Raw genomic sequence first — 27,500 nt, 5'->3', positions numbered from 1 at the left:
AAGTCAGTATGAGAACCAACAAGTCTCCACATCCATGAACTGAAAGAGTTGGTTCTTCTGTCAGGTTCTGGACATCGTGAGGACCAACGTGCGCTCGGCCCTGCAGCGCATCTGGAAGGAGCTAGATGTGGAAAGCCTCCACCTGTATCGCCTCTTCAACCGCGTCTTCAGCAGGCTGCTGTGGAGTCACGGCCAGGGACTGTGGAACTGCTTCTCCAACTCTGGGTAAGTCTCACAGTCTGGACTCAGGGACTGTGGAACTGCTTCTCCAACACTGGGTAGTTGTCACAGTCTGGACTCAGGGACTGTGGAACTGCTTCTCCAACACTGGGTAGGTCTCACAGTCTGGACTCAGGGACTGTGGAACTGCTTCTCCAACACTGGGTAAGTCTCACAGTCTGGACTCAGGGACTGTGGAACTGCTTCTCCAATACTGGGTAGGTCTCACAGTCTGGACTCAGGGACTGTGGAACTGCTTCTCCAACACTGGGTAAGTCTCACAGTCTGGACTCAGGGACTGTGGAACTGCTTCTCCAACACTGGGTAGGTCTCACAGTCTGGACTCAGGGACTGTGGAACTGCTTCTCCAATACTGGGTAGGTCTCACAGTCTGGACTCAGGGACTGTGGAACTGCTTCTCCAACACTGGGTAGGTCTCACAGTCTGGACTCAGGGACTGTGGAACTGCTTCTCCAACACTGGGTAAGTCTCACAGTCTGGACTCAGGGACTGTGGAACTGCTTCTCCAATACTGGGTAGGTCTCACAGTCTGGACTCAGGGACTGTGGAACTGCTTCTCCAACACTGGGTAAGTCTCACAGTCTGGACTCAGGGACTGTGGAACTGCTTCTCCAACACTGGGTAGGTCTCACAGTCTGGACTCAGGGACTGTGGAACTGCTTCTCCAATACTGGGTAGGTCTCACAGTCTGGACTCAGGGACTGTGGAACTGCTTCTCCAACACTGGGTAGGTCTCACAGTCTGGACTCAGGGACTGTGGAACTGCTTCTGCAACTCTGGGTAAGTCTCACAGTCTGGACTCAGGGACTGTGGAACTGCTTCTCCAACACTGGGTAAGTCTCACAGTCTGGACTCAGGGACTGTGGAACTGCTTCTCCAATACTGGGTAGGTCTCACAGTCTGGACTCAGGGACTGTGGAACTGCTTCTCCAACACTGGGTAAGTCTCACAGTCTGGACTCAGGGACTGTGGAACTGCTTCTCCAACACTGGGTAGGTCTCACAGTCTGGACTCAGGGACTGTGGAACTGCTTCTCCAATACTGGGTAGGTCTCACAGTCTGGACTCAGGGACTGTGGAACTGCTTCTCCAACACTGGGTAGGTCTCACAGTCTGGACTCAGGGACTGTGGAACTGCTTCTCCAACACTGGGTAAGTCTCACAGTCTGGACTCAGGGACTGTGGAACTGCTTCTCCAACACTGGGTAGGTCTCACAGTCTGGACTCAGGGACTGTGGAACTGCTTCTCCAATACTGGGTAGGTCTCACAGTCTGGACTCAGGGACTGTGGAACTGCTTCTCCAACACTGGGTAGTTGTCACAGTCTGGACTCAGGGACTGTGGAACTGCTTCTCCAACACTGGGTAGTTGTCACAGTGTGGACTCAGGGACTGTGGAACTGCTTCTCCAACACTGGGTAGTTGTCACAGTCTAGACTCGGGGACTGTGGAACTGCTTCTCCAACACTGGGTAGGTCTCACAGTCTGGACTCAGGGACTGTGGAACTGCTTCTCCAACACTGGGTAAGTCTCACAGTCTGGACTCAGGGACTGTGGAACTGCTTCTCCAACACTGGGTAGTTGTCACAGTCTGGACTCTCACCTGCAGTTCTCACAGTCTGGACTCACATTGACTTGTGAGTCCAGCTGGCAGTCGTCTACAGTTTGTTTTTGTCGCGCCCTAAAACCTGTTAACGCTCTAAGTTATTACGCAGCAGCTGTTTGATTGTAACGTGCATCTCAGGTGTAGTTTCATTAACACATTTGGAGGCGTTGAAATCGCCGTGTAAAATTGCTCATGCTAATCAGTAGCACGTCAATAGCAAATCCAATGTACGCTAGCATTGATTTTAGCCTGGCTTTACTTACGTTAAAGCATTATTTGGAGTTATATTATTATTATTATATTATATTATATATATATTATATTATATGATCATCTACATCAACTATATGATCATCTACATCTACTATATGATCATCTACATCTACTATATGATCATCTACATCTACTATATGATCATCTACATCTACTATATGATCATCTACATCTACTATATGATCATCTACATCAACTATATGATCATCTACATCTACTATATGATCATCTACATCAACTATATGATCATCTACATCAACTATATGATCATCTACATCTACTATATGATCATCTACATCAACTATATGATCATCTACATCTACTATATGATCATCTACATCTACTATATGATCATCTACATCTACTATATGATCATCTACATCAACTATATGATCATCTACATCTACTATATGATCATCTACATCTACTATATGATCATCTACATCTACTATATGATCATCTACATCAACTATATGATCATCTACATCTACTATATGATCATCTACATCTACTATATGATCATCTACATCTACTATATGATCATCTACATCAACTATAGGATCATCTACATCTACTATATGATCATCTACATCTACTATATGATCATCTACATCTACTATATGATCATCTACATCTACTATATGATCATCTACATCAACTATATGATCATCTACATCTACTATATGATCATCTACATCTACTATATGATCATCTACATCTACTATATGATCATCTACATCTACTATATGATCATCTACATCAACTATATGATCATCTACATCAACTATATGATCATCTACATCTACTATATGATCATCTACATCTACTATATGATCATCTACATCAACTATATGATCATCTACATCTACTATATGATCATCTACATCTACTATATGATCATCTACATCTACTATATGATCATCTACATCTACTATATGATCATCTACATCAACTATATGATCATCTACATCAACTATATGATCATCTACATCAACTATATGATCATCTACATCTACTATATGATCATCTACATCTACTATATGATCATCTACATCAACTATATGATCATCTACATCTACTATATGATCATCTACATCTACTATATGATCATCTACATCAACTATATGATCATGTACATCTACTATATGATCATCTACATCAACTATATGATCATCTACATCTACTATATGATCATCTACATCTACTATATGATCATCTACATCAACTATATGATCATGTACATCTACTATATGATCATCTACATCAACTATATGATCATCTACATCAACTATATGATCATCTACATCTACTATATGATCATCTACATCTACTATATGATCATCTACATCTACTATATGATCATCTACATCAACTATATGATCATGTACATCTACTATATGATCATCTACATCTACTATATGATCATCTACATCTACTATATGATCATCTACATCAACTATATGATCATCTACATCTACTATATGATCATCTACATCTACTATATGATCATCTACATCTACTATATGATCATCTACATCAAGTATATGATTTGTCTGAGTGGCTGGACAGGACAGATTTAAAAAAATAAGAAATTAACCTGATTAATGATCGTTACAAATAAGAATCGCGATTAATTTCGAACTTGATTTTTTTTGGACAGCACTATAAATTATGGAACTATATGATTTGGTTTTACGTGAACCGGTGTCAGACTTCAGTAAATACTTATAAAAGTCCAGAATTTGCTGCCTACCCCGAAAGAAAACTGACAGTTTCAACCTTCTTCAACCGTACAGTGGAAGCCGTTTATGTCGACCAACTCAAGTCCTGCTTAAGTCGACGTCACCTCACACGCTTCATCGCTTTGAGAGCCAGTTTGAGTTTTTTTCCCTAGTTTCTAGTGAAAAGGGTGTGTTTACTGTGGCATAACAACGAGCCGTGGACGAGAAGTCACATGTCACCACCACTGAGGAATCGGCAAAGGATCCCAAATAATCCTGAAGTGAGAAGATGAAGTCCCCACTTTGTTCCCAGGAGATCACGGCCGTTATTCATCAAGCGTCCACTTTCATTGACAGCAGCGGCATTTTAGTGCACCTTGTTTGAGGAAGCAACAACCTGAGTGACAAAAGCAATCTTGAAAGTTCCCCAGAAAGAAGCAGACGCAAAACTCTGCGGCGACAAAGTGCGAATGAAGGTCACCCGGGATTCTCAGGTGATTGACAGCTCGTTTAGCAGACTGTGAAGACTTCTCAAATGTATTTCCTCAACATCCTTTTATCGTACCTTCTTGTTGTGATGGTTGGACTCCACCCGCCTTCTTCAAATCGACAGTCAGAGACCAGGACCGTCTGGAAGATTCTACATTTATTCAGCTCAGGTGACAATTACATTATAGCTACTGCAAAAAGGAAGGAGCCCCGATCAAGACCGCATTGTCCGGACTGCAGAGCACACCAATATGTAAGACTACAGAGTGGACTACAGAGTGCACCGATATATAAGACTACAGAGTGGACTACAGAGTGCACCGATATATAAGACTACAGAGTGGACTACAGAGCGCACCGATATATAAGACTACAGAGTGGACTACAGAGTGCACCGATATATAAGACTACAGAGTGGACTACAGAGCTCACCAATATTTAAGACTACAGAGGGGACTACAGAGTGCACCGATATATAAGACTACAGAGTGGACTACAGAGCTCACCAATATTTAAGACTACAGAGGGGACTACAGAGTGCACCGATATATAAGACTACAGAGTGGACTACAGAGCGCACCAATATATAAGACTACAGAGTGAAGTGAAGTGAATTATATTTATATAGCGCTTTTCTCTAGTGACTCAAAGCGCTTTACATAGTGAAAACCCAATATCTAAGTTACATTTAAACCAGTGTGGGTGGCACTGGGAGCAGGTGGGTAAAGTGTCTTGCCCAAGGACACAACGGAAGTGACTAGGATGGCGGAAGCGGGGATCGAACCTGCAACCCTCAGGTTGATGGCACGGCCACTCTACCAACCGAGCTATACCGCCCACAAGTGGACTACAGAGCTCACCAATATTTAAGACTACAGAGTGGACTACAGAGTGGACTACAGAGCGCACCGATATATAAGACTACAGAGTGGACTACAGAGCGCACCAATATTGTATATAAGTTGCACCCGCTAGATTTTACAAGACAACAATACTTTTCCATATCAGCCGCAGATATATACTTTGTGAAATGAGTTATTTTAACAGCTAACTCATGTTGAAGTGTTCCTTTATCCCACGATAAGAACCCTTCCTGTCATAGTACATCCAAAATAGAACCCATGCTGAAGTGTTCCTTTATCCCACGATAAGAACCCTTCCTGTCATAGTACATCCAAAATAGAACACATGCAGAAGTGTTTTTTCCCCCACAATAAGAACACTTCCAGTCATAGTACATTCAGAATAGAATCCGTGCTGAAGTGTTCCTTTTGCCCACAATAAGAACACTTTCAGTCATAGTACATCCAAAATAGAACCCATGTTGAAGTGTTTTTCCCCACAATAAGAACACTTCCAGTCATAGTACATTCAAAATAGAACACGTGCTAAAGCATTCTTTTTGCCCACGATAAGAACACTTCCTGTCTTAGTACATTCAAAATAGAACACATGCTAAAGCATTCTTTTTTCCCACGATAAGAACACTTCCTGTCATAGTACAGTCAAAATAGAACCCATGCTGAAGTGTTCCTTTTCTCCACAATAAGAACACTTCCTGTCATAGTACATTCAAAATAGAACCCATGCTAAATGGTTCTTTTGCCCACGATAAAAACACTTCCTGTCATAGTACATTCAAAATAAAACCCATGTTGAAGTGTTTTTCCTCCACAATAAGAACACTTCCTGTCATAGTACATTCAAAATAGAACCCATGTTAAAGTGTTCCTTCTGCCTACAGTTAAAAAAGTAAACATTTGTTTACAGAAATGAGTCAATTTTGTTTATTAATTTATGTCCCTTCTAATCGCATTACAATGGTTAAAACAGTAATGAGAAATAACAGTTTTTAAATGTTATTATTATTATGATTACATTATAAAGGCCGTATAGTTTGTATGGGGTTGTGGTCCTTTTGGTGGGCTTCAGCTAAGTGGTCCATTTCTCACACTGTTGTCATTTCAAGTTGCAAATAGTGTGAACCCTCTTGTCTGCCGAGCAGCTGCGGGGGTATGTGGGCCCTCAGCGGCGGCTGAAGTTGAAGCAGACTTCAGAAGCGAGACTTCGTAAAAAAAATGTCAAAAGAAAAAGAAGCAAGGAGGATTAGCTTAGTTTAGCTTAGCCTGGCTAGCACCAGCAGCTGCTGTGTGATCCCAGCACGCCCCGCTTGATCCGGTACGCCCGCGGTACCCCCTAACAGCGGGTCACGGCCCCAACATGGACGACACACCGGGGGGCCACAGTGAAGGAGAAAGAAGCCTGTTCCAAATCCCAGTGCAGCACTTCCTGGCGTTTGATACTTTATCTGAGCCACTTAGCCACCATCAAACGGCCCAGATGCATTGTGGGCACTCAACAGGTCCGGGATGGAACAGTTTTGAAGCCTTTCAGGGGGAGGCAGCTCCCACCCCCCCAAGGAGTGCAAGAGGGTAACATCAAACGCACCACCCGGGGTTTTAGCTGGGTTGTTGAAGCGCTCGCCCGGTCGGGGGTGTGTCTGAGGTTTACAGAGGGTTCAGGTCTGAGGTTTATAGAGGGTTCAGGTCTGAGGTTTAAAGAGGGTTAAGGTCTGAGGTTTAAAGAGGGTTAAGGTCTGAGGTTTAAAGAGGGTTAAGGTCTGAGGTTTAAAGAGGGTTCAGGTCTGAGGTTTAAAGAGGGTTAAGGTCTGAGGTTTAAAGAGGGTTAAGGTCTGAGGTTTAAAGAGGGTTCAGGTCTGAGGTTTAAAGAGGGTTAAGGTCTGAGGTTTAAAGAGGGTTAAGGTCTGAGGTTTAAAGAGGGTTAAGGTCTGAGGTTTAAAGAGGGTTCAGGTCTGAGGTTTAAAGAGGGTTAAGGTCTGAGGTTTAAAGAGGGTTCAGGTCTGAGGTTTAAAGAGGGTTAAGGTCTGAGGTTTAAAGAGGGTTCAGGTCTGAGGTTTAAAGAGGGTTCAGGTCTGAGGTTTAAAGAGGGTTCAGGTCTGAGGTTTAAAGAGGGTTAAGGTCTGAGGTTTAAAGAGGGTTCAGGTCTGAGGTTTAAAGAGGGTTAAGGTCTGAGGTTTAAAGAGGGTTCAGGTCTGAGGTTTAAAGAGGGTTAAGGTCTGAGGTTTAAAGAGGGTTAAGGTCTGAGGTTTAAAGAGGGTTAAGGTCTGAGGTTTAAAGAGGGTTCAGGTCTGAGGTTTAAAGAGGGTTAAGGTCTGAGGTTTAAAGAGGGTTCAGGTCTGAGGTTTAAAGAGGGTTAAGGTCTGAGGTTTAAAGAGGGTTCAGGTCTGAGGTTTAAAGAGGGTTCAGGTCTGAGGTTTAAAGAGGGTTCAGGTCTGAGGTTTAAAGAGGGTTAAGGTCTGAGGTTTAAAGAGGGTTCAGGTCTGAGGTTTAAAGAGGGTTAAGGTCTGAGGTTTAAAGAGGGTTCAGGTCTGAGGTTTAAAGAGGGTTAAGTCCACTCGGATTTCATTCTTCTTTGGGCAAATTGATGGATAACTTGCTTTGGAATCATACGTCAAGGCAGATATTTCACTTTGCAGTTGTTTCCTACAAATACAATCCAATCACATCCGATTGAGATTCTCCATTTTTCCATGGACATGACTGCACACTTACAAGCAGAAACAGTGTGGAGACAAAACATTTTTTAAATATTTTTGCTTCAAAACTAACAATAAAGGTGAAGTTATAAACACTTAGTTGATTCATTTCCATTCCAAATTAATGAATAACTTTAAAAACAATCGATTTATAAATATTTTAGGCCTTATAGGCCATCTGCATGCTTACTGACTTTGGTACATGTCATGTCAGCAATGTTTTATAACCCTTTTGTGAAGGTTTTATAAATCAAATAATACACGGCCAGAATCCTGTTGAAAATCTACTCCCAATTGGGCCGGACTGGTCAAATCACAACACGATAACTTCAAAATAAAGATAACTTCAGCTTGTTTTCTTTGTTTAAAAATAGAACAAGCACATTCTGAAAATGTACAAATCATAATGTTGTTGTTGTTTTTTACACTTACATGTTGCGGTTTATAGTATTCTACCTTTATTTGTGCTTATTTATACTTTCTGAATAAATGATGTGATAATGTTCATCAGTCATCTCATCTGTGTCAATTTTCAATCTATCAAGATAAAAAAAGTATATCAAAATCAAATGACAGGATGGTATTTATGTTGTTTGATCATTTTCCTCGACTGGTGCACTAACATCATGTGGTAATTTTTTTTTTTACATATGTAGCATCATCTACATTGATACAAAAAACAATATATTGCGACATCTAGTGGACACATTTAGAATGTGGTTTATTTAAATATGAAATAATTTCATAAATTCATAATTTATTAAATAATTTATGAAATAATAAATACATGTGGTTCATTTTTTTACAAATGTAGCATCATCTACAAAGATACAAAGAATTTCTATTGCGACATCTAGTGGACACATTTAGAATGTGGTTTATTTAAATATGAAATAATTTATGAAATAATTTGTGAATTAATTAATACATGTGTTTTTTTTGTTTTTTTTTACATATGTAGCATAATCTACAAAGATACAACGAATTGATATTGTGACATCTAGTGGACACATTTAGAATGTGGTTTATTTAAGTATGAAATTTGTGAAATTTCATAAATTTATAATTTATGAAATAATTTCATAAATTATGAATTTATGAAATTTAATACATTCATAAATTATGGATTTATGAAATTTCATAAATTCATAATTTATGAAATAATAAATACATGTGGTTTATTTTTTTTACATATGTAGCATCATCTACAAAGATACAAATGATTGCTATTGCAACATATAGTGGACACATTTAGAATGTGGTTTATTTAAATATGAAATCATTTATGAAATAATTTATGAAATAATTTGATGAACTCATAATTTATTAAATAATTTATGAAATAATAAATACATGTGGTTTATTTTTATTTTTTTACATATGTAGCATCATCTCCAAAGATACAAATAATTGCTATTGTGACATCTAGTGGACACATTTAGAATGTGGTTTATCTAAATATGAAATAATTTATGAAATAATTTATTAAATAATTTAATTTATGAAATAATAAATACATGTGGTTTATTTTATTTTTTTACATATGTAGCATCATCTCCAAAGATACAAATAATTGCTATTGTGACATCTAGTGGACACATTTAGAATGTGGTTTATTTAAATATGAAATAATTTGTGAAATAATTTCATAAATTCATAATTTATGAAATAATTTAATTTATGAAATAATAAATACATGTGGTTTATTTTATTTTTTTACATATGTATAATTGCTATTGCGACATCTAGTGGACACATTTAGAATGTGGATTATTTATGAAATAATTTCATACATTCATAATTTATGAATTTATACATATGTAGCATCATCTACAAAGATACAAAAAATTGCTATTGCGACACATAGTGGACACATTTAGAACCGCAGTTTGGGCTCATTTTTAAACTTGGCAAACTCATCCCGCGGGCCGGATAATACCAGTTTGCGGGCCGTACGTTTGACAGCCCTGCTTTAAAGGACGTAATGAAAGGTGATTGTCATTGTGTGAGTGATGAGCTCATGATAATCATGTGTAACATGCGGGGATGCTGGTCCTTGTCCAGGTGGTCCTGGGAGAGCATCTTCAGCAAGAGCAGCGAGGTGATCTCGCCCGAGGAGCGTCACTGCTGCCGCAGGCTGGTGCAGCTGTGCCGCGACTGTTTACTGGTGGTCTACAAGTTCGTCTCCGAGTCCCGCGGCTCTTTGACCGGCCTCAGCCCCGAATGGGACGACACCAGGTGAGGACCTGACAGCATCCCTGGGAAGTCTGAGGAGCTTCTTGGCTTTCTGCATACGTTGGAACAGGACAGGATTTAGGACGTCTGATCTGGTAGTCGCTCTCAGTTTGCACACACAAGTTGTCATTTTTATTGAGTAACAGTGAATATACCCTACTTTCACCACTATAGAGCGCACGGTGGTGTATAAGCCGCACCCGCTAAATGTTAGGAACAAATGTTTCCATATATAAGACGCGCCGGACTATAAGTTGCAGATATATACGTTGGGAAATTACTTATTTACGCAGAAATATTTATTTAATTGTTTCCAAACAAGGCAGTAAAACGGCTGATCAAACAAAACAGAGGTCGTCGTCATGGAGCCACTAGCTGCGCAAGCAAGCTCTCCAATCAGCTAAACAGACTCAATAACTCCACGCTGACGTTTTGCTGAATTTACTGAGGAATTTGTGAAAGTGAAACAATACAAAAAGAATGTCATTGTAAAATAATAATACTCACACAGACACTCGCAAACGTGTTAGCGTATTAGCTAATGATAACGACGCTAGCTTGATTACATTATGACAGCATGTACAAATATGCATGAAAACACTCCTACAGACATCACACATGGGACACTTTAGTAAGTAAGAATAGTTTTAGTTATATTGTAAAACTTACAAACGTTGCTTGGAGTGATTTGTTAGCATATTAGCTAATGCTAACGATGCTAGCTTGATTACATTACGACAGCACGTACGAATTTGTATGAAAACACTCCTACAGACATCTCACATGGGACGCTTTAGTAAGTAAGAAAAGTTTTAGTTATATTGTAAAACTTACAAACATTGTTTGGAGTGATTTGTTAGCATATTAGCTAAAGCTAACAACGCTAGCTTGATTACATTATGATAGCAGGTACAAATATGCATGAAAACACTCCTACAGACATCACACATGGAACACTTTAGTAAGTAGGAATTGTTTTAGTTATATTGTAAAACTTACAAACATTGCTTGGAGTGATTTGTTAGCATATTAGCTAATGCTAACGATGTTAGCTTGATTACATTACGACAGCACGTACGAATATGCATGAAAACACTCCTACAGACATCACACATGGGACGCTTTAGTAATTAAGAATAGTTTTAGTTATATTGTAAAACTTACAAACGTCGCTTGGAGTGATGAATGAAGAATCCATACGAGTAGAAACGCCATGGACGGCTAGAAGACGGAACGGCACTTCTACTTCCGGTTGAAAGGACTAAAAAGAAGGGCACTGTAACACAAAACAGAAGTGATTTGGTGAATTTACTGAGAAATTTGTGTAACTGAAAGAACAGAAAAAGAATGCCTTTGTAAGTTAATACTAACACAGACACTCGTAAACATGTTAGCATATTAGCTAATGCTAACGACGCCAGCTTGATTACATTACGATAGCAGGTAGAAATATGCATGAAAACACTCCTACAGACATCACACATGGGATGTTTTAGTAAGTAAGAATAGTTTTAGTTATATTGTAAAACTTTAATGAAGAATCCATACGAGTAGAAACGCCATGGACGGCTAGAAGACGGAACGGCACTTCTACTTCCGGTTGAAAGGACTAAAAAGAAGGGCACTGTAACACAAAACAGAAGTGATTTGGTGAATTTACTGAGAAATTTGTGTAACTGAAACAACAGAAAAAGAATGTAAGTTAATAATACTAACACAGACACTCGTAAACCTGTTAACATATTAGCTAATGCTAACGACGCCAGCTTGATTATATTACGATAGCAGGTAGAAATATGCATGAAAACACTCCTACAGACATCACACATGGGACACTTTAGTAAGTAAGAATTGTTTTAGTTATATTGTAAAACTTGAATGAAGAATCCATACGAGTAGAAACGCCATGGACGGCTAGAAGACGGAACGGCACTTCTACTTCCGGTTGAAAGGACTAAAAAGAAGGGCACTGTAACACAAAACAGAAGTGATTTGGTGAATTTACTGAAGAATTTGTGTAACTGAAACGACACAAAGAGAATGTAAGTTAATAATACTAACACAGACACTCGTAAACGTGTTAGCATATTAGCTAATGCTAACGACGCTAGCTTGATTACATTACAATAGCAGGTAGAAATAAGCATGAAAACACTCCTACAGACATCACACATGGGACGCTTTAGTAAGTAAGAATAGTTTTAGTTATATTGTAAAACTTTAATGAAGAATCCCTACGAGTAGAAACGCCATGGACGGCTAGAAGACAGAACGCCACTTCTACTTCCGGTTCAAAGCTCTAAACGGCAGAAAACCCTTGTAGGCACTCACCTGGCTGCGCCTGCAGTGAGCGAACCCGTCCAAAAGATTGCGCCGTAGCACAAACAAAAATGCAGCATTTAGGTGTGTTCGCTTGTGTTTAATGGAAACTATTAGCTTCATGGTTGTTAGCGAAGAAAAATGCATGAATTAGCCGCAGCGTTTTATAAGCCGCAGGGTCCAAAGCGTAGGGAAAAAATAGTCCCGAATCTACAGTAAGTTATTTGAGTGACATTTAGCATCAATTGTCACGACTAACTGGGTTTAAAAAACCCCTGAAATGTCACCTGAAATTCCCGGGACACGTCGGGAAACACCTTCACGCGGTCAAGACGGTGTTGGAGGTTTTAATTTCCCAGGAAACACTCGTCAGAAGGAGGCTCGGAGCCATCGTCTCGTCACAAAAAAAGGATTTAATAAAGGCCAGAAAAATCATTTCCTGTCAGCGCGGTCCCTGCAGGAACATCCGGGGAGTGGACCAGCACAGGGGAGAGTGGGCGGGGCCAAAGGGCCGTTAATAGGAAAAAAACGGCCCACAGATTAGTGCTCAGTTTAGCCAGGGGCCCCCCCGAGGGCCGCTTCATTCAATTAGAGCCCAGATGAGCAGCAGATGACCCTGAGAGAGAGAGAGAGTCTTTTTTCTGGCGGCCTGCTTGGTAATATTTGAAGTAGCACTCACCATCTTCAGGGCAGCGCACAGACGACCTGGCTGTCATTGTTGCCATGTTGCAACTTCACTTACGCCAGGGGTGTCCAAACTTTTTCCACTGAGGGCCGCACATAGCGGGGGCCATTTTGATATTTTTTATTTTAAAAACCAATACAATATATGTATAAAAAATATACATTTAGGCCTCCTGATACCGGGGACTCCAAAGGGTTTAGGTTAAAAAAAAATGTAATTATTTAGTATTATTATTATTATTATTATTCAAAGTTTAAATATCTAGATCAACATTAGGTATATCTGTCAATATAAGGTTTTTGTTTTTTAGATTGAAGTTGTATGCCCTTTTTGTCCAAGAAAACCCAGTTTTTTATGGAAAAAACACAAAATATGAACTATTTTCCCCCAATAAAATTTTAAAGTGGAACATTTCAGATTATATAATAATTGGAGCTCATAACATAACTTATAACAACATTGATTTTAATGTATTATTATTTTTTGAGCAATGACACTTCAAAAAAAAAAAGTCCCACTAAAATGATTGGGGATCCAAAAGGGTCCTGCTCAGTAAAGTGTTAAAAAATAAATTGTTTTTTTTTTTAAACTGTTAACACAATAGTCTCGAGATCAACTTCAGATCTATCCGTCAATTATAACTTGTATTGTTGTTTATTATGTTCCTTGTTTGTTCATCTTAGGACCTTCTTTAAAAAAAAACAAAAAAACATATTTTTTTTTATATGGCAAACACAAAATATGCAACATTTTCCCCAAAAAATATCTCAAAGTGGAGTATTTAATGTGACCTAATTGGAGCCTTGAATAGGTCAATAATTCATAATGACATTGTTTTTGATTCATTATTAACACACTTTTTGTCAAAGAAAACCCAGTTTTTTATGGAAAAAACAGAAAATATGAACTATTTTCCCCCAATAAAATTTTAAAGTGGAACATTTCAGATTATATAATAATTGGAGCTCATAACATAACTTATAACAACATTGATTTTAATGTGTTATTATTTTTTGAGCAGTGACACTTCAAAAAAAAAAAAGTCCCACTAAAATGATTGGGGATCCAAAAGGGTCCTGCTCAGTAAAGTGTTAAAAAATAAATCATACTTTTTTTTTTTTTCTGTTAACACAATATTCTCGAGATCAACTTCAGATCTATCCGTCAATTATAACTTGTATTGTTGTTTATTATGTTCCTTGTTTGTTCATCTTAGGCCCTTCTTTAAAAAAAAACAAAAAAACATGTTTTTTTTTATATGGCAAACACAAAATATGCAACATTTTCCCCAAAAAATATCTCAAAGTGGAATATTTAATGTGACCTAATTGGAGCCTTGAATAGGTCAATAATTCATAATGACATTGTTTTTGATTCATTATTATGTTTTAAAGAAACAAACAGCCTGCATGACAGCTTAGTGTTATTAGAGTCAACATAGCAACATTTTATTGTCACCTGTTTACTCTTTTATTCGACATTTTATGTTTTAAAAAAAAATGTTATCGTATTTTTAGAATGTGCCGTGGGGCCGTTAAAAAAATGACCTGCGGGCCGCAACACTTTGGACATCTCTGACTTACGCCAATTAAAGCAACTTTGACTAATCACACACCTCAGGCCATGGCCACACCCACACAGTCATGGTCAAAAGTGTACATACACGTGTAAAGAACATCATGTCTTGACTTTACAATCATTCTTATTTGTTTGTGATGTAGTGATTGGAGCACATACTTGTTGCTCACAAAAAACATTCATGAAGTTTGCTTCTTTGATGAATTTATTATGGCTCTACTGAAAATGTGAGGGTGAAAAGTATGCATACAGCAATGTTCATATTTTAGTTTCACCTGACATCACATGGACAAAGATAAGACCTTCTGGAGGAAAGTTCTGTGGTTAGATGGAACAAAAATGGAGCTGTTTGGCCACAACACCCAGCAATATGTTTGGAGGAGAAAAGGTGAGGCCTGTAATCCCAGGAACACCATGCCTACCGTCAAGCATGGTGGTGGTAGTATTATGCTCTGGGCCTGTTTTGCTGCCAATGGAACTGCTGCTTTAAATGGGACAATGAAAAAGGAGGATTAGCTCCAAACTCAAGTCTTAACATTTTCTAAAAAAAAAAAAAATCCCACTTTTCCCAAAATGTCCACATTTTCATGGGACATTTTTCAAAGTTTCACAATTTTTCATCCGATTCAAACCGTTCCAACGCCAAAATATTCAACATTTTCAAAATGGTGTGCTCTCCTTCAACAATTACAAAAAAAATTCCCGGATTTCCAAGAATTCCCAGTTTTCAGGGACATTTTTCCCCCATTCAAAATGAATGGGACATTTTTCCAAGTTGCACAATTTCCACATTTTCCAACCCAATCCAACCATTCCACCTTCAACACATTCCACCATCCTGGACATTCAGACTATCATTTTTACAAGTTCAAAAGAATTCCAGGATTTCCCAGAATTCCAGGTTTTGCAAAGCCCTATTTCCACCCTTTTTGTCTGGCGACTACTTTTTAACCATCAAATAATTCCTCTTAATCAGGACAAAAAAACAAAGTTGTTTAATGAACTGGAAAAATTCCCACAATGGAACTGCTGCTTTAAATGGGACAATGAAAAAGGAGGATTAGCTCCAAATTGTTCAGGACAAGCTAAAACCATCAGCCCGGAGGTTGGGTCTTGTTGGGTGTTCCAACAGGACAATGACCCCAAACACACCTCAAAAGTGGTCAAGGAATGGCTAAATCAGGCTAGAATGAAGGTTTTACAATGTTCTGACTTAAAGGTGTGGACAATGCTGAAGAAACAAGTCCATGTCAGAAAAGCAACACATTTAGCTGAACTGCAGCAATTTAGTGGTCAAGTGGTCAAGCAGAAGCTTGTGGATGGCTACCAAAAGTGCCTTATTGCAGGTCAACTTGCCAAGGAAGCAAATATTAACATTGCTGTATGTATACTTTTCACCCTCACATTTACAGTAGAGCCATAATAAATTCATCAAAGAAGCAAACTTCATGAATGTTGTTTGTGACTTCAACATACAGAATGTTTTGATTTGAGAAATAATGTGGACTTCACATGTGATACATCTCCATGTTGATGATTGAACACGATATCATTCTATCAGTGTTGGCTTTCAGCAGCACAGACGCACTTTAAACACTAAACCACAGATAATAATAATAAAGTTCTTTAAACACTAAACTAGAGATAATAATAATAAAGTTCTTTAAACACTAAACCACAGATAATACTAATACAGTTCTTTTAACACTAAACTAGAGATAATAATAATAAAGTTCTTTAAACACTAAACCACAGATAATACTAATAAAGTTCTTTAAACACTAAACTAGAGATAATAATAATAAAGTTATTTAAACACTAAACCAGAGATAATAATAATACAGTTCTTTAAACACTAACCCAGAGATAATAATAAATTTATTTAAACACTAAACCAGAGATTATAATAAAGTTCTTTAAACACTAAACCAGAGATAATAATAAAGTTCTTTAAACACTAAACCAGAGATAATAATAATAACGTTCTTTAAACACTAAACCAGAGATAATAATAATACAGTTCTTTAAACACTAAACCAGAGATAATAATAAAGTTCTTTAAACACTAAACCAGAGATAATAATAATAAAGTTCTTTAAACACTAAACCAGAGATAATAATAAAGCTCTTTAAACACTAAACTAGAGATAATAGGATTCTTAATAGGACTAGTTGTTAAAGATCCCTAAATATTCAGCACAACAATTAAATGGGGTTGGAGATGTCCTCTTGGGTGGGGTGGAGTTTGGCACTAATCACGTGGTGCCACCAGTAAACCAGAGATAATAATAATAAAGTTCTTTAAACACTAAACCAGAGATAATAATAATAAAGTTCTTTAAACACTAAACCAGATATAATAATAAAGTTCTTTAAACACTAAACCAGAGATAATAATAATACAGTTCTTTAAACACTAAACCAGAGATAATAATAATACAGTTCTTTAAACACTAAACTAGAGATAATAATAATACAGTTCTATAAACACTAAACCAGAGATAATAATAATACAGTTCTTTAAACACTAAACCAGATATAATAATAATACAGTTCTTTAAACACTAAACCAGAGATAATAATAATACAGTTCTATAAACACTAAACCAGAGATAATAATAATACAGTTCTTTAAACACTAAACTAGAGATAATAATAATACAGTTCTATAAACACTAAACCAGAGATAATAATAATAAAGTTCTTTAAACACTAAACCAGAGATAATAATAATAAAGTTCTTTAAACACTAAACCAGATATAATAATAAAGTTCTTTAAACACTAAACCAGAGATAATAATAATACAGTTCTTTAAACACTAAACCAGAGATAATAATAATACAGTTCTTTAAACACTAAACTAGAGATAATAATAATACAGTTCTATAAACACTAAACCAGAGATAATAATAATACAGTTCTTTAAACACTAAACCAGAGATAATAATAATAAAGTTCTTTAAACACTAAACCAAAGATAATAATAATAAAGTTCCCAGGCTGGTTGTAAAGATAATGTACATGTCTTTGTACGTCTAATATATCAAGATAAACATCATCATAATGACAACAAGTCACATATTGATGCTTTGTCAGGCTTCTTATTGGACATAAAGTGCATGACAGCAGGTGTGTGTGTTTGTGTCTGTGTGTGTAGACACTTTACTAACTACACTTGTGTGTAGACACTTACTAACTACACTTGTGTGTAGACACTTTAACTACTCTTGTGTGTAGACACTTTAGTAACTACACTTGTGTGTAGACACTTCAGTAACTACACTTGTGTGTAGACACTTACTAACTACACTTGTGTGTAGACACTTTAACTACTCTTGTGTGTAGACACTTTAGTAACTACACTTGTGTGTAGACACTTTAGTAACTACATTTGTGTGTAGACACTTTAACTACACTTGTGTGTAGACACTTTAACTACTCTTGTGTGTAGACACTTAGTAACTACACTTGTGTGTAGACACTTTAGTAACTACGCTTGTGTGTAGACACTTTAGTAACTACACTTGTGTGTAGACACTTCAGTAACTACACTTGTGTGTAGACACTTACTAACTACACTTGTGTGTAGACACTTTAACTACTCTTGTGTGTAGACACTTTAGTAACTACACTTGTGTGTAGACACTTTAGTAACTACATTTGTGTGTAGACACTTTAACTACACTTGTGTGTAGACACTTTAACTACTCTTGTGTGTAGACACTTAGTAACTACACTTGTGTGTAGACACTTTAGTAACTACGCTTGTGTGTAGACACTTTAGTAACTACACTTGTGTGTAGACACTTTAGTAAGTACACTTGTGTGTAGACACTTACTAACTACACTTGTGTGTAGACACTTTAACTACTCTTGTGTGTAGACACTTTAGTAACTACACTTGTGTGTAGACACTTCAGTAACTACACTTGTGTGTAGACACTTACTAACTACACTTGTGTGTAGACACTTTAACTACTCTTGTGTGTAGACACTTTAGTAACTACACTTGTGTGTAGACACTTTAGTAACTACATTTGTGTGTAGACACTTTAACTACACTTGTGTGTAGACACTTTAAATACTCTTGTGTGTAGACACTTAGTAACTACACTTGTGTGTAGACACTTTAGTAACTACGCTTGTGTGTAGACACTTTAGTAACTACACTTGTGTGTAGACACTTTAGTAAGTACACTTGTGTGTAGACACTTTAGTAACTACTCTTGTGTGTAGACACTTTAGTAACTACACTTGTGTGTAGACACTTTAGTAACTACACTTGTGTGTAGACACTTTAACTACTCTTGTGTGTAGACACTTTAGTAACTACACTTGTGTGTAGACACTTTAACTACTCTTGTGTGTAGACACTTTAGTAACTACACTTGTGTGTAGACACTTTAGTAACGACACTTGTGTGTAGACACTTTAGTAACGACACTTGTGTGTAGACACTTTAGTAACTACACTTGTGTGTAGACACTTTAGTAACTACACTTGTGTGTAGACACTTTAGTAACTACACTTGTGTGTAGACACTTTAGTAACTACACTTGTGTGTAGACACTTTAACTACTCTTGTGTGTAGACACTTTAGTAACTACACTTGTGTGTAGACACTTTAGTAACTACACTTGTGTGTAGACACTCTAGTAACGACACTTGTGTGTAGACACTTTAGTAACTACACTTGTGTGTAGACACTTTAGTAACTACACTTGTGTGTAGACACTTTAGTAACGACACTTGTGTGTAGACACTTTAGTAAGTACACTTATTTTAACCCCAAATATGTGTTGGTGTGGACATGAGCTCAGAGTCTTTTCAGCACTCAAACAGGACAAGTGTGCAAGTGTGCAAGTGTGCAAGTGTGCAAGTCACTTTGTAAAATACAAACATTTTGATATTTCTTTCAAAAGCAATAGATAATTGTTGAACCTTTAAGGCTGCCTTTCATACATGACTATCTTTACTTTCAATGCTTGAATGTCATATCTGTCATTTTGTTGTTTGATGCTTTTTTGACAAATAAAAGTGTAGTTTCGATACAGCAAACAATAAATATACAAACATCGTCCCCAAAAGCATATTTCAAAGTGTGATATTAGACGTGAAGTCGTTGGAGCCTTCAATAATTCATAACAACATTGATTTGGATTCATTATCATTTTTAGAGCAATAACAGTTTTAAAAACAGCAGCTTTGTTTTATTAGAGTCAACATTTCAACGTTTTCTCGTGACTTTTCAGCTGCTTTTGTTCCACCTTTTTATCTTCTTTTTTGTAACAGTATTTTTACCATGTTAAAAAATTAGGTTTGTGCATCACGATAAAAAGGTAAAATAGGTGTGTGCATCACGTTAAAAAAAATAAAATAGGTGTCTGCATCACGGTAAAAACGAATAGGTGTGTGCATCACGATAAAAAGGTAAAATAGGTGTGTGCATCACGATAAAAACGTTGACTAGGTGTGTGCATTATGATAAAAATGTAAAATAGGTGTGTGCATCACGATAAATGTAAAATAGGTGTGTGCAGCACGATAAAAACATACAATAGGTGTATGCATTACGATAAAAACGTAAAATAAGTGTGTGCATCACAATAAAACGGTAGAATAGGTGTGTGCATAACGATAAAAACGTTGAATAGGTTTGTGCATTATGATAAAAATGTAAAATAGGTGTGCGCATCACGATAAATGTAAAATAGGTGTGTGCAGCACGATAAAAACATAAAATAGATGTGTGCATTACGATAAAAACGTTAAATATGTGTTTGCATCACAATAAAAAGGTAAAATGGGTGTATGCATCACGATAAAAATGTTGACTAGGTGTGTGCATTATGATAAAAATGTAAAATAGGTGTGTGCATCACGATAAATGTAAAATAGGTGTGTACAGCACGATAAAAACAAAATAGGTGTGTGCATTACGATAAAAAAAAAATAGGTGTGTGCATCACGATAAAAACATAAAATAGGTGTTCTGCATCACGATTAAAAGGTAAATTTGGTGTGTGCATCACAATAAAAACATAAAATAGGTGTGTGCATCACAATAAAAACATAAAATAGGTGTGTGCATCACGATAAAAAGGTAAAGTAGGTGTGTGCATCATGATAAAAAGGTAAAATAGGTGTGTGCATCATGATAAAAAAATAAATTAGGTGTGTGCATCACAATAAAAAGGTAAAATAGGTGTGTGCATCATGATAAAAACATAAATTCGGTGTGTGCATCATGATAAAAAGGTAAAATAGGTGTGTGCATCATGATAAAAACATAAATTAGGTGTGTGCATAATGATAAAAAGGTAAAATAGGTGTGTGCATCACGATAAAAAGATAAAATAGGTGTCTGCATCACGATAAAAAGGTAAATTAGGTGTGTGCATCATGATAAAAAGGTAAATTAGGTGTGTGTATCATGATAAAAAGGTAAATTAGGTTTGTGCATCATGATAAAAAGGTAAATTAGGTGTGTGCATCATGATAAAAAGGTAAAGTGGGTGTGTGCATCATGATAAAAAGGTAAATTAGGTGTGTGCATCCCGATGATAAAAAGGTAAAGTGGGTGTGTGCATCCCGATGAGAAAAAGATGTCCATGTTGTTGTGGTAACTGTGAGTCTATTCAAGCATGCATGTGCTTGTCTCTCCTTATTTCCTCTGCCCATATATGGCCATGTGCAAATAAAAGCCTACCATTGGCTGCTGGACCAGCCTCTACCACAGGCACCACCCCTGCTGCTGTCGCCGCTTCCTCCTCCGCCGCCTCTCCGCCCCCTGATGCAGGTGTTTGCTTGCCTGATGCAGCTGTTTGCTTGCCTGATGCAGGTGTTTGCTTGCCTGATGCAGGTGTTTGCTTGCCTGATGCAGCTGTTTGCTTGCCTGATGCAGGTGTTTGCTTGCCTGATGAAGGTGTTTGCTTGCCTGATGCAGCTGTTTGCTTGCCTGATGCAGGTGTTTGCTTGCCTGATGCAGGTGTTTGCTTGCCTGATGCAGGTGTTTGCTTGCCTGATGAAGGTGTTTGCTTGCCTGATGCAGGTGTTTGCTTGCCTGATGCAGCTGTTTGCTTGCCTGATGCAGGTGTTTGCTTGCCTGATGCAGGTGTTTGCTTGCCTGATGCAGGTGTTTGCTTGCCTGATGAAGGTGTTTGCTTGCCTGATGCAGGTGTTTGCTTGCCTGATGCAGCTGTTTGCTTGCCTGATGCAGGTGTTTGCTTGCCTGATGCAGCTGTTTGCTTGCCTGATGAAGGTGTTTGCTTGCCTGATGCAGGTGTTTGCTTGCCTGATGCAGGTGTTTGCTTGCCTGATGCAGGTGTTTGCTTGCCTGATGCAGGTGTTTGCTTGCCTGATGAAGGTGTTTGCTTGCCTGATGCAGGTGTTTGCTTGCCTGATGCAGCTGTTTGCTTGCCTGATGCAGGTGTTTGCTTGCCTGATGCAGCTGTTTGCTTGCCTGATGAAGGTGTTTGCTTGCCTGATGCAGGTGTTTGCTTGCCTGATGCAGGTGTTTGCTTGCCTGATGCAGGTGTTTGCTTGCCTGATGCAGGTGTTTGCTTGCCTGATGCAGGTGTTTGCTTGCCTGATGCAGGTGTTTGCTTGCCTGATGCAGGTGTTTGCTTGCCTGACTCCCACTGCTGAGCATGTTCTCCTCTCAATTTATGATTATGATTCACCCCCCAGTCCCAGGAAGCATCACACAAAAACTTCTCACTTGCACATGAATGGCATTATTAAAATGATTTGAGTACACTTCTCAAGTGCATTCAGTATTTGAGTGAACTTCTTAAGTGCATTCAGTATTTAAGTACACTTCTCAAGTGCATTCAGTATGTGAGTACACTTCTTAAGTGCATTCAGTATTTGAGTGAACTTCTTAAGTGCATTCAGTATTTGAGTACACTTCTAAAGTGCATTCAGTATGTGAGTACACTTCTTAAGTGCATTCAGTATTTGAGTACACTTCTTAAGTGCATTCGGTATGTGAGTACACTTCTCAAGTGCATTCAGTATTTGAGTACACTTCTTAAGTGCATTCAGTATTTGAGTACACTTCTTAAGTGCATTCGGTATGTGAGTACACTTCTCAAGTGCATTCAGTATTTGAGTACACTTCTCAAGTGCATTCAGTATTTGAGTACACTTCTTAAGTGCATTCAGTATTTAAGTACACTTCTCAAGTGCATTCAGTATTTGAGTACACTTCTCAAGTGCATTCAGTATTTGAGTACACTTCTCAAGTGAATTCAGTATTTGAGTACACTTCTCAAGTGCAATCAGTATGTGAGTACACTTTTCAAGTGCATTCAGTATTTGAGTACACTTCTTAAGTGCATTCGGTATGTGAGTACACTTCTCAAGTGCATTCAGTATTTGAGTACACTTCTCAAGTGCATTCAGTATTTGAGTACACTTCTTAAGTGCATTCAGTATTTAAGTACACTTCTCAAGTGCATTCAGTATTTGAGTACACTTCTCAAGTGCATTCAGTATTTGAGTACACTTCTCAAGTGAATTCAGTATTTGAGTACACTTCTCAAGTGCAATCAGTATGTGAGTACACTTTTCAAGTGCATTCAGTATTTGAGTACACTTCTTAAGTGCATTCGGTATTTGAGTACACTTCTTAAGGGGATTCAGTATTTGAGTACACTTCTCAAGTGCATTCAGTATTTAAGTACACTTCTCAAGTGCATTCAGTATTTGAGTACACTTCTTAAGTGCATTCAATATTTGAGTACACTTCTCAAGTGCATTCAGTATTTGAGTACACTTCTCAAGTGCATTCAGTATTTAAGTACACTTCTCAAGTGCATTCAGTATTTGAGTACACTTCTTAAGTGCATTCGGTATGTGAGTACACTTCTCAAGTGAATTCAGTATTTGAGTACACTTCTCAAGTGCATTCAGTATTTGAGTACACTTCTCAAGTGCATTCAGTATTTGAGTGAACTTCTTAAGTGCATTCAGTATGTGAGTACACTTTTCAAGTGCATTCAGTATTTGAGTACACTTCTTAAGTGCATTCAGTATTTGAGTACACTTCTTAAGTGCATTCAGTATTTGAGTACACTTCTCAAGTGCATTCAGTATGTAAGTACACTTTTCAAGTGCATTCAGTATTTGAGTACACTTCTTAAGTGCATTCAGTATTTCAGTAGACTTCTCAAGTGCATTCAGTATTTGAGTACACTTCTCAAGTGCATTCAGTATTTGAGTGAACTTCTTAAGTGCATTCAGTATTTAAGTACACTTCTCAAGTGCATTCAGTATTTGAGTACACTTCTCAAGTGCATTCAGTATTTGAGTACACTTCTCAAGTGCATTCAGTATTTAAGTACACTTCTCAAGTGCATTCAGTATTTGAGTACACTTATCAAGTGCATTCAGTATTTAAGTACACTTCTCAAGTGCATTCAATATGTGAGTACACTTCTTAAGTGCATTTTGTATTTGAGTACACTTCTCAAGTGCATTCAGTATGTGAGTACACTTCTCCAATGCACTCTGTCTCCGCACTGTAAAAACCTTTGTAGTCCACCTTGTCATCACGGTGGGAGAAAAGTGGTCAGTCCAGATGATGTCATCGCCTCATTTGCATAATTGCTTTTGCTGCATGTGCATGGTGTTTCCCATGTGTTAGAACGATACCAACTTGAAGCAGTGTTAGAACGATACCAACTTGAAGTAGTGTGAGAACCATATTAACTTGAAGCTGCGTTAGAACGATACCAACTTGAAGCCGCATTAGAACAATACCGACTTGAAGCAGTGTGAGAACGATACCAACTTAAAGCCTCATTAGAACGATACTGTCTTTAAGCCTCATTAGAACGATACCGACCTGAAGTCATCTTAGAACAATACCGACTTGAAGCAGTGTGAGAACGATACCAACTTGAAGCCGCATTAGAACGATACCGACTTGAAGCAGTGTGAGAACGATACCAACTTAAAGCCTCATTAGAACGATACTGTCTTTAAGCCTCATTAGAACGATACCGACCTGAAGTCATCTTAGAACGATACCGACTTGAAGTAGTGTGAGAACCATATTAACTTGAAGCTGCGTTAGAACGATACCAACTTGAAGCTGCGTTAGAACGATACCAACTTGAAGCCGCATTAGAACGATACCAACTTGAAGCCACATTAGAACGATATCGTCTTGAAGCCGCGTTAGAACGATACCGACTTGAAGTAGTGTGAGAACCATATTAACTTGAAGCTGCGTTAGAACGATACCAACTTGAAGCTGTGTTAGAACGATACCGACTTGAAGTAGTGTGAGAACCATATTAACTTGAAGCTGCGTTAGAACGATACCAACTTGAAGCCGCATTAGAACGATACCGACTTGAAGTAGTGTGAGAACCATATTAACTTGAAGCTGCGTTAGAACGATACCAACTTGAAGCCACATTAGAACGATACCAACTTGAAGCCGCATTAGAACGATACCGACTTGAAGTAGTGTGAGAACCATATTAACTTGAAGCTGCGTTAGAACGATACCAACTTGAAGCCGCATTAGAACGATACCGACTTGAAGTAGTGTGAGAACCATATTAACTTGAAGCTGCGTTAGAACGATACCAACTTGAAGCCGCATTAGAACGATACCGACTTGAAGTAGTGTGAGAACCATATTAACTTGAAGCTGCGTTAGAACGATACCAACTTGAAGCCGCATTAGAACGATACCAACTTGAAGTAGTGTGAGAACCATATTAACTTGAAGCTGCGTTAGAACGATACCAACTTGAAGCCACATTAGAACGATACCAACTTGAAGCCACATTAGAACGATATCGTCTTGAAGCCGCGTTAGAACGATACCGACTTGAAGTAGTGTGAGAACCATACCAACTTGAAGCTGCGTTAGAACGATACCAACTTGAAGCCGCATTAGAACGATACCAACTTGAAGCCGCATTAGAACGATACCGACTTGAAGTAGTGTGAGAACCATATTAACTTGAAGCTGCGTTAGAACGATACCAACTTGAAGCCGCATTAGAACGATACCAACTTGAAGCCACATTAGAACGATATCGTCTTGAAGCCGCGTTAGAACGATACCGACTTGAAGTCGTGTTAGAACAATACCAACTTGAAGCTTCGTTAGAACAATACCAACTTTAAGCCGCGTTACAACGATACTGACCTGAAGCCGCGCTAAAACGATACCGACTTGAAGCTGCATTAAAACGATACAGACTAGAAGCTGCGTTAGAACGATATCGACTTGAAGCCGCGTTAGGATGAAGCCTTGAGAAGGATACCGACATGGATGATGACATGAAATGTGAGGCCTTCTGCCAAGCTGTATGGTCCCGTGTGGAAGTGCTCACCTGTGTGTACCTGGCAGATACTGGAACGCTGTTAGCAGGAGCTGCCTCACTGCTCTGTCTCGCTGGAAGGTGTCATAGGAACATCTGCTGACTCCTCAGGTATCAAACAATCTGACTTCACTATCATCTCCTCTAGCATGGAACCAGTTAGCACGCAGGAGATGTGAGCATGAAATCCTGCTGTGGTTCTGGTTCCAGGTGTCTCCTGGTCTCGGGTTCTTCATGAAGTGGTTCTTCATCCAGCTTTGGTCGCTCCACGCTCGCGACCTCTTGGCCAAGATGGACCTCTTGTGAGGTCACGCTGGCCTCAATGACCTTTAACCTCCGGGTGACTTCCTGAGTGTGACGCTGAGACCCAGGTCCAAGGTCCAAAGTCCAAGGTCCAAGGTCCAAGGTCCAAGGTCCAGGGCTTGGACTGAGAACCTTCCAACATGTTGATGCTGTTTTCTCCCACATGCAGTGAATGCCTCACGCCTTTACAGAATATTAGTATCTCTTTTTCTTGATGTCTGAAAGCCATTTTAGGAGCGATACTTCTCACCTGTGCGATACTAAGTCAGGTGTCAATATCCACATCGATCCGATATCAGCAGAAAAACAACCAGCATGTATTGTTATGATTTAGTCTTATTAATAATAATACAACAAATGGTAATAAGTGCTTAAATAGAAATGTATTCTTATTTTTCTTTGTCAAATAAAAAATATTGTTGTGATAAAACAAAAATTACAGTTTATTGTGATGATTATTATCATCCAATAATAAACAAAAAAGTGTCTACTAATTATGGTTATTTGTATTTTTATCAATGACTAATATGAATAATATTATTTAGTAATAATAATTTATAATCACCAGAAAATAACATTATTTCCCTATATTTGACCATTATTAAATATAAATATTTAATAATAATAATAATAATTGATCATCACCAGAAAATAACACGATTTCCCTATATTTGACCATTATTAAATATAAATATTTAATAATAATAATAATAATTGATAATCACCAGAAAATAACACTATTTCCCTATATTTGACCATTATTAAATATTTAAAAAATGTTCCCCTAAATAAATACAAATCAGGATCATTACTTTTCTTCAATAAATAAAAAACTTTTTTTTTCTGATAAAACTAAATATAATATTCCTATAATTGTATTCTGCTTGTGATGTATTGTATTATTATTATTATTATTATTATATAATTCCCATTATTTAAAAATATTTGTATTTTTAACAATGGCTATTATTTAATTTTTCATTTTAATGTTGACTGTTATTAGCAATAGCAAATAATAAAAAGTCTTCCTTTGTTAGTTAAACAATTAGAAAATAAAATATGTTTGTTCTGATAATGAAACCAAAAGTATGATAGTCCTATAAATATAGTAGCATTGTGTTGTCTCCTAGGCAGTGTTAGAAAGTCT

General features: G+C 37.7%; 1 protein-coding gene across 1 annotated transcript in view; it reads left to right on the top strand.

The window, feature by feature from the left end:
* Window positions 1-27,500, top strand: part of LOC133634980 (tubulin polyglutamylase TTLL7-like) — a 120,647-nt gene that overhangs the window by 92,651 nt on the left and 496 nt on the right. The window contains exons 13-17 of the mRNA XM_062027640.1: window positions 65-225; window positions 9,948-10,121; window positions 21,407-21,501; window positions 26,080-26,161; window positions 26,261-27,500. The exon at window positions 26,261-27,500 is cut by the window's right edge and continues 496 nt beyond it. Coding sequence (XP_061883624.1) covers window positions 65-225; window positions 9,948-10,121; window positions 21,407-21,501; window positions 26,080-26,153 — 504 coding nt within the window. The 3' untranslated portion in view covers window positions 26,154-26,161; window positions 26,261-27,500. The remainder of the gene's footprint in view (window positions 1-64; window positions 226-9,947; window positions 10,122-21,406; window positions 21,502-26,079; window positions 26,162-26,260) is intronic.

Source organism: Entelurus aequoreus, linkage group LG19 (genome assembly GCF_033978785.1).
Source record: "Entelurus aequoreus isolate RoL-2023_Sb linkage group LG19, RoL_Eaeq_v1.1, whole genome shotgun sequence".
Lineage (NCBI taxonomy): Eukaryota > Metazoa > Chordata > Actinopteri > Syngnathiformes > Syngnathidae > Entelurus > Entelurus aequoreus.
The sequence above is the reverse complement of the archived record's forward strand: the minus strand, read 5'-3'. Positions and strand labels throughout refer to the sequence as shown.